Source organism: Otolemur garnettii, unplaced genomic scaffold (genome assembly GCF_000181295.1).
Source record: "Otolemur garnettii isolate 467f Iridium unplaced genomic scaffold, OtoGar3 scaffold00013, whole genome shotgun sequence".
Lineage (NCBI taxonomy): Eukaryota > Metazoa > Chordata > Mammalia > Primates > Galagidae > Otolemur > Otolemur garnettii.
The window spans coordinates 778975-787670 of record NW_003852408.1 but is presented as its reverse complement, the minus strand read 5'-3'; the positions used below and the strand labels follow the sequence as shown (position 1 = coordinate 787670).

General features: G+C 53.1%; 1 protein-coding gene across 6 annotated transcripts in view; it reads right to left on the bottom strand.

Moving 5' to 3' along the window:
- The window catches only part of NGEF (neuronal guanine nucleotide exchange factor), a 107739-nt gene that overhangs the window by 35111 nt on the left and 63932 nt on the right, over positions 1-8696 (bottom strand). For 2 of the 6 annotated variants that reach the window (XM_023510343.1, XM_023510346.1), the window contains one exon: positions 2543-2685. In XM_023510343.1, coding sequence (XP_023366111.1) covers positions 2543-2685 — 143 coding nt within the window. Of the gene's footprint in view, positions 1-2542; positions 2686-3350; positions 3623-4192; positions 4310-4424; positions 4645-8696 lie in introns of those variants that run through there. The other 4 variants (XM_023510345.1, XM_023510344.1, XM_003784851.3 and 1 more) reach the window with 4 other exon arrangements.

Here is an 8696-nt window from a genome sequence, read left to right as displayed (position 1 = left end):
GAGGCAGAGCAGCTGGGGACAGTGGGCTGACTGAACCAACTCTGGAACTCCCTGCCTCTGGACCTGTTAACGGAGGTAAAAGACCTCCATTGTTCAAGATCACTTCTTCCTAAATAGTGTGTGACTTATAGCCAAAGACTCTCAATGTAAGAAATTTTAGAATTTTCTTAAAACTTTGTACTGTTTTTCTGAGGTGTTCAGAACATGAATTTAGACATCAATTTTCTTGGAGTTACTGTGGTTACAAAGAGTTGTCTGACACACTGTGTAACCACTTCTCATAACCTTTTCTTTATTTGCCTTAAATTCAGATTACAAAACAAATAGGGTTGCTGTATCTGGGGAACTATATGTCATCTGACTAAATCTCTGTACTCAATGTACTGTTAATATAATGAGTGTTTTCCTATTTTATATTTTGTGCATCCAGTAAGCACAACTTTATGTGTCTTTACCTGTAAAATCCTGCACTTGGTATTATATCCAAGTGGAGCTAGAAGGCTCAGCACCCATATCTCCTAATCACAGTGACCTGTGCCAGGCTGGGTGGGCTGCCCAGAAGGAGGGGAAGCCTCCACCCAGCTCCTCTTGCCAAAGCCCCGACTCATTCAAACTCTGTCTTTTAGAAGAGAATTGATTCGAATCATTCGAATAGAAACTTCTAAAAGGCAAATAATTCATTTATTATTTAGGGAGCATTGTCTGTGTGCTAAGCATTATGTAAGGTTCTAGACACAACAGTGGCACACACCAACATATACTCACACACATGCAGGTGAATCTAGTCACAGGGGCTAAGAGTCTATCATCTACTAGGGACCAGGGCCACCGTCAACTGTAATGACAGTTGACACCACATCACACACAGTTCTGACACATAATTTTGTCTGGCCTTGGTAGGAGCCTTGCAACATCCAACACAGTGGTCTATAAAATGCCCACAAATTCTTCCCTCTTTCTTTTCCCCTGAAGTAGACTGTGACCTGTGCCAGGCTGGGTGGGCTGCCAGCAAATACTGGCAGAGGTCATCGGGGACAGAATCAGAATGTCAGGGTCTCTACTGCTTATCAGAGGAAAGAAACAGAGACCCCAAATGAACAGGTACTGGAACGCAAGGCCTGGACTGCAGGCTATGAGCTTATGCCACTGGCCCAACAGGTCAAGCTATCTGCTAGAAAGACAGCTCCACACACCCATAAGAGATGGGAGGCGGCCGCACATATCTCTCCCCCAGCCTAGATGTCTTTCCAATCATGGCACTGATCTCAGCCAAAGAGGAACCCTTCTGAGAGGGTGTAAGTCCACGTTTCCGGTGTGAGGCGCAGAGGCAGAGGTGGCTGTCCTCACTGTGAGGGGCGATGTGTCAGAGAACTAGGAGAAAGGGTTTTTTCAAGAGTCTTTGTTGTAAAGCCAGGATTTCCTGATTCGAATGGGTTTTAGATCAGCTCCTCTTCACTGCCCCAGCGAACAAAGGGAAAAGCCCTACCCCAGGCTGACACTCGGGAGGGGGGCCCACTGGGAACAAAATTCCTGGAGTCAGCGCAGCTCCACAGCAGTGTGGCGCAGTGTGTGCTCCGCCTCCTCAGCTCCCCTGGGGGCTCAGCGCAGAAAGGGCCCTGTGGGAGGAGTGGGCCAACCCCAGGTCTCCCAAGCACTGGGGCTCCTATGGCGAAGGAAGCTCACTTCCCCTGTAGACACTTCATGTCTGTCCAAGCCTTTGGGACTGGAGGACAATAATTATATACTTAGGGGAGAAATTTTTCAAACATAGAATTTTAATTTAATGAATAGACTGTCAGCTGCTCTGACAAACAACAAAGAATAAAAAGATTTTCTAAGCAGCCGGTACCATTTTCAGAATAAGGGAACACATATTATCTGTTCCCTGGTGCCTCCAGTGACGACATGAAGACCAGCTTGATGTCACTAGAAATTTGTTTTAATGCATGTGCTGGAGTTGCGTTGATGTGGTTCAGTGCACTTTCCATATTCACAGCACACAGCTGGGCTGCCGCTGGGCAGGAGCTGGACACACACAGGCTGAGCCTCCGTTTCCAGAGACCTGTTAGGGATCCTGCTTTCTTTCTACTTTACCCTTCTTTCTCCTGTGTAAATTCCGCCGCCTCTTTCCAGACGCCCCTCTCCAGCTCCAGCCCTGACTTCCAGCTGCGAGTCTGGCCAACAGGTCTTCTCCCGGCCCTTCCCTGGTGGGGCTAATGAGTCCCCCCTGCACAGCCCAGCAACTGGGCTCCACCCCTTTCCTTCTGGTAGAAGAGACAGGGAAACAGAGCCCCTTCCCCAAGGGCTGGGCAAGTGGACCTCTCCGGAGAGTGGGACAGAAATCTATTGCTAAAGCCCAGTTGTACATCACTATGCAAATGGGGCCGTTTTGCCTGTGGAACCTTTTAGAACCAATGTGCCACAAACGTTCCTTGTCCTCATCAGCTGCCTCCTTCACCAGGCATACCACGAGCAGAGAGAACCCCACAGTCCTCCAGGAACTCAAGTTCCCAACTGAAGCCCCGTGCCACCAGACACCCACCTATTTGTTCAATGAGGTTTCTCCAGGAGTCCGCGGGAATGGGATGGATCATCTGCAGGGCCTCGGTGAGCGTGGTGGGGCTGTCGGCCAGGGCCGGGCACTCGTCGGGCGTGGCCCCATTTCCCAGGGTGGAGGAAGACTGGCTGTCAGAGAAGAAGGAGGGCCAGGGGCTGGTTATTTTTAAGCAACGACATACTTCGGCCAGCTGGCGAGGGGCGTCCCCACCAGCGGCTGCTGGCTAGCCGGACCCTGCCCGCAGCCACGGCCCCTCCCGACCGGGCGGGCCCCTCAGGTCTTTTCTGTCACCGCATCAGGGCGCGACGGCGGGGTGATTCATTCCCACACCAGCCCGCCCAAACCTTCATGTTTTTGGAGCTCGCGGACAGGCGTCGGAAACTTGGCGCGCCCTGCCCGCTTCGCGGCGCCTACCCGCCGGCCCGACGGGCCCCACGGTGAGGAGGCCACTCCGTGTCCCTTGCCGTCACACCGCCCCAGTTCCCTTTGAGTCCCAATCCTCGCGTCCCCAGGGCCACGCGGCGCGGAGAGGGGGAGCCGCGCTGGACGCGCACATCCAGAGCTCCGGATCAAGGGGGCGGGAGGCGACTCGAGGCAGCGACCCAAGTGGCCGCGGCCCAGGTGGGGATCAGCACCCACCAGGCGGGGTGAGGGCCCGACAGGGTCCAGGGCTGGGAGTGGGGGCGGCTGGGACCCGCGGGCGGGGCGACTGGGGTTAGGCCGCGCAGGTCTGTGCCCATGGTCCGGGGAGCGAACTGGAAGGAGGCACGCGGGGACGGCCACCGGTGCTCACCTGCCAGGCAGGTGTCCCGCCGCCGAGTCGCGCGTGTCGCTCTCAGAGGTGGAACTGTCGTGGTCCACAGCGCAGGCGGCGCTGAAGGCTGCGGCCAGCAGCTCCATTGGGTCGACGGCGGGGCAGGCGCAGAGGTCGGGTCGGGGGCCACGCTGGGGCCGGGGACAGGGCTGCGGGCGACGAGCGGGCGCTGGAGCCAGGTCGCAGCGCGAACCGCTAGAGCCCGAGCTGCTGCCACCGCCGCCGCTGCCGAGCGCTCCCGCGGGCGGGCGCGCGCCCGGAGGCTCCCGGGGTTGCCACGGCAACGGAGGAGGCGGGAGGGGCGCCTTGGCGGGGGCGAGGCGGGGCGACGGCGGGGCGGGGGTGCAGCGGCTGGGCTCGACCCGGCACCTAGTGCGCCCACTGCGGGCCAGGACCTCCGGCCGCCTGCGCCTTCCCCGCCGCTGCTGCGCCCGGGCCGGGAGAGCGACAGGACAGAGCGGGAACCCGCGAGCCGCGCCTTGGCCTGCCCGCCCCCTCCTCGCGGTGGGGCCTGCAGTCACAACTCCGCGGGCCGCACTGGAAGGCGCGGGCGAGGCCACACTCCGCTTTGGCACCCCAGGTGCTCTTTGCTGTCTCCCGCGGGAATGCGGCTCAGGGATCCCTCTTTGCAGCCCCGAGGCCTCCCAGCTGGAGGTGCCTCCGTCTCTATTCGAGGCAGAGACAGGGGTCTCAGAGGACCCCTGCACGCCCGCTCCTGACCCTTACGGCCTCTCCCGGCAAGTCTGTCCGCAAGACCAGCGCCCTCAGCTACGCACGACCGGGATGAGTTTAGGGGAGCGAGAGGGGGAGAAATAAAGTACCCGAAAATTCCGCTCGAGTTCCCTGCCGGATCTCACTGGTTTTGGAATCTGCGCCTAGTGTTAGCTACTTCAGTTCGATCGAGAGCGCAAAAGAGAGCAAAGAGGGTAACCGAGTAAGGAGGCGAACGCCCGGCTTGGCCAGGACAAATGTTCCTAAAGGTGGGCGTGGGCGGAGCGAGCCGCCCCTGGCTCAGAGACAGGCGGTCTGCCCTGGTGTGACGTGGACACCTACGGGGCTTCCATCCCGTGGGACAGCTGACACTCGGCCTGGTGTCCTCCGGAGGTCAGCCGGCTCACATGGGCGCTCTGGCGACAGCACCCGCTTCTGCGGCCAAGGCCATTTCCTGCATTTAGGGCTCCGGGATACCCGAAGAATGCCGGGTGGAGAACTGGACAGGTTCCCCCAACACTTCCCACCCACGGGGCATTTGTTAAAATTAACACGTTCCTCTTTTCTTTTAGATGCAAATAACGATGGTAGGGATGTAGTTACTCATTAATCGCTTGACTTTAGTAGATTGGTGTCCAGCTTTGAACACAGAAGTTGTGATCAAGGATGGTATGGGGGAGGGGGATGGGAGGAGGAGGCCGCGTGGCTTTTGCCTAGAAGGGAATTCTTCTTTCCAGGTTTCAGGAAGATCATGGCAGAGTGCCCGCCGGTCCACCTAGCTTCTGGCCCCAGCTCTAACTCTAGAGAAGGGCGCTCAGGTTGACTGAGATCTTAAAGCTTCCACTTAGCCCTGGCCTGATCTCATCTTGCCCTTAAGGCCTCAGAATATTGGCAACAACCACTTGGTCTCCCCTTTCCTGACCGAGCCTCCCTTCCTCGACTCTGTCACGGCACCGTGTGTCTCCGGGCAGCCCCGTTCTCATGCTCTGCATTTTCACCCAACACTGGCCGTCTGTAACTGGACAGCCCCCACCTTAGTCTGTTCAGGCTGCTATAGAAATACATAGGTTGGGCAGTGTATAAACAACAGACATTTATTTCTCACAGTACTGGAGGCTGCAGATTTCGTCTAGGTCTGGGGAGGGTCCTCTGCCAGATTGCAGACTGCTGACTTCTCATTGCCTCATGGTGGAAAGAAAGGGAAAGAGCTGGGGAGGGGGGCGTCTTTCATAAGGGGACTAATCCTATTCAGGAGGGCTCCACCCTCATGACCATGACCTCATCACCTCCCAAAGCCATACCATCACCTTGAGGGTTAGGATTTCAACAGATGAAGGGGGGGGGGCACAAACATTGAGTCTCTAGCATTCTACCCTTGCCCTCCAATTCATGTCCGTCTCACATAATACGTTCATTTACCCCAATAACCAAAAAGTCTTAACTTGTTCCAGCATCAACTCTAAAGCCTGAAGTCCAAAGTCTCATCTAAGTATCATCCAAATCAGATATGTGGTATGAGTGAGACCCAAGCTGTGATTTAACCTGATGCAAAATTCCCCTCTATCTGCGAACCTGTGAAACCAAGCAAGTTCTGTGCTTTCAAAATACACTGGTGGGATGGGCAGAGGATGGACATACCCATTCCATAAGGGAGAAAAAGGAGAGAAGAAAGAGGAGACAAGTCCCAAGTTCAAAACCTAGCAAGGCAAATTCCACGAGATCTCAACTCGAGAATAATCCTCTCTGGTTTGAGGCTCTGCCTTCTATACCGACTGGCAGGGGTGGTCCTACCTTCAGAGCCCACTTAGGTGGTGATACCCTCCCTAGAGCTTGGTGGTGCACTGCCTACTCTGGGGCTCTGTATGGTGGCCCCACCCACACCGTGGTTCTCTGTCGTGACCCCTATTGTGTCTCTCTGTCAGGATGGGGTCTAGCCTTTTGCCTTCAAGGTGGAGGCAGCCCTGTCCCCTGGCCTGGGCATTCTGGCCTATGGTGGGAGTGTCCTGCCTTGCCTTTGGGGTCATTCTCCCTTTGTCTTCTAGACTAGTATGTGTTCACAGCCAAACAGTTCTCAGGTCCAGCCTAGAGGGTCTGAGAAGCCCACCATCTTTCTTCCCTCATTTGTCCCCTTTTCTCAGTGTCCTCAGTCACAGCAGGCACAAGCCCACTCCAGACGTGGCTTTTGTCGAGATGGTTATGTGTGTGGTTCACACCATACTCATCTCCTTTTCAAATGGTCGGTCCATCACGCCCTTAGCGTTCTCTTCTCAACATGTTTTCTCATATTTTGTGATATGGAAAGGCTCAGAATTATCCAAATCTTTAAGTTTGGAAAACTTGGAAACTCCTTCCTCACACCATTTCTGTCCTCTTGAATTTTACTACAAGTCAGGAAGAGCCAAGTGGTTCATTCCTTTAACACTTTGCCCAGAAATTCACTCAGCTAAATATCCAATTTTTACCTTCCCGAAAACACTGGGAACAGTGGACATTCCAGCCAATTTCTTTACCACTTTATAGCAAGGATTGTTTTCCCTCCAGTGCTCAATCCCATGTGCCTTGGAGACCTCATCAGAATGGTCTTTACATCCCTATTTCTGCCATCAATCTGTCCGTGATTGCTTAGGTGTTCTCTAAGAAGAAGGAAGCTTCCTCTATGGCGCTCCTCTATTCTTCCTGAGCTCTCCCCAGAATCATCTTTAAAGTCCCGCTCATGGCGATCTTAGCCTTCTCTGGCATGTGCCTCAAAACTGCTACCTCTACCAGCCACCAGAGACATTTTGGCATTTTTAGGTCTGTATATTCAGCAGCATTTCACTTCATAGCACCAGTTTCTATCTTAGTTTGTGCCTTAGTGTGAGTCTTACAAACAATAGAAATTTATTTCTCCCAGCTCTGGAGGCTGGAGTCAGAGGCCAGGGTACCAGAGCTGTCTGGTTCCGGGCCCTCTGCTGGGTGCAGACTGTGGCTTTCTCTTAAGGACTGAGAGCTCTCTGGGGTCTCCAGTAAAAGAACCGATCCTTTTTTTTTTTTTTTTTTTTTGAGACAGAGCCTTAAGCTGTCACCCTGGGTAGAGCGCTGTGGAATCACAGCTCACAGCAACCTCCAACTCCTGGGCTCAAGCGAGTCTCCTGCCTCTGCCTCCCAAGTAGCTGGGACCACAGGCGCCCGCCACAATGCCTGGCTATTTTTTGGTTGCAGCTGTCATTGTTTGGCAGGCCCAGGCTGGATTTGAACTCGCCAGCTCAGGTGTATGTGGCTGACGCCTTAGCAGCTTGAGCCACAGGTGGGAGCCCAATCCCATTCTTGAGGACTCTACTCTTTCAGCCTAATCTCTCAAAGGCTCTACCTTCTAATCTAATACCTTGGGGCAAAAATTTCAACATATGAATTGTGGGGAGACATTCAGTCTACAGCTCCCCCTAAACAACTAAAACTCATTGTCTAGGAGGGCACTCACCACCTCCCCAACCCTTGATGCCAACCAGGAGGCCAGTTGCAACCTGGGAGCTGGCATCGACTTCTGTACCTCCTGTTAGCCCATGTGCCAACAAGTCACTGAGCTCCCTGGGTCCCCAAAGTCCCTCAAAGCAGCCCCCTTCCTTTGGTAGCTGGACGGTTACAGTCTCTCTAGCCCAGTCAGTCCATCCTTCTCTCTGCCCCCTTTCTATACCATGGGTCTGATTCTGTCCCTCATTTGCTTAAGCACCTAGGTTGGAATCTGGTCACCTGTCCAGCCTCCTTTCCCCATGACAGTCTCTGCAATGGGGACAGAGGACACAGTCCTCCCCAAGGATTCTAGGCTTTGATCTCTCCACGCTTTTCTAGGCTCTGGGTATTTCCAAGAACCATTCCCTCCCCTAGGACTCTGCTCCCCCTGGAGAAATCCTCCCTTGGAGGTTGAGGTGTGCTGGGCTGTCCCCAGCAGGCCTTTCCTCTGTCTAATCAGCAGTCACTGCCTGGCACTGTGATGTCCTGTGAACAGGGCATCCTTACTCAAGCCTCATCTTCCCTCAGGTGTGGGGAGGAGCATCCCGGGGCCAGCATGGAGGGCCCTGGTCTGCCCGGCTTCACCTCCCTTGCACTTGTTGTAGCGCTTACTGGAAACTGCTACTTTCACACTCTGCTGCACCGAAGAGAAAGATTCACTTAAAACAAATCAGAAAATATGAAAGTGAAATTACATATATTAGGATGAACACGATAAGATCTTCCAATTTAAAAATAAGCTAAAAATATCTTCCTAATTATAAAGTCAGTTTAGAAAGTCACTGAGTTCTGAGGCATGTAACCTTAAGCTAAGTTCCGCATGTTCTAATTTCCATCATATTTAGTGCTTATTAGGCAGGCTGCTATTAACATCTCTTCTTAACTGACATTTTGCTCTGGATCATTCACAAAATAAAGTACTGATAAATATTCCAAATTTTTATACCTGATTGGCACCTAGTAACTGCCCCATAAATATATGTGAATGAATTGATGGTATGTTTTTTAAAAATGAGTTATTTTAGGGTATTTTATCTAGACATTATTTATTTCTTCCTTTGGGTTATAAAAATTAACTATTGGAAGCAAAGTGGACTTAGAGCTCTTATTTTTTTTTTTTTTTTT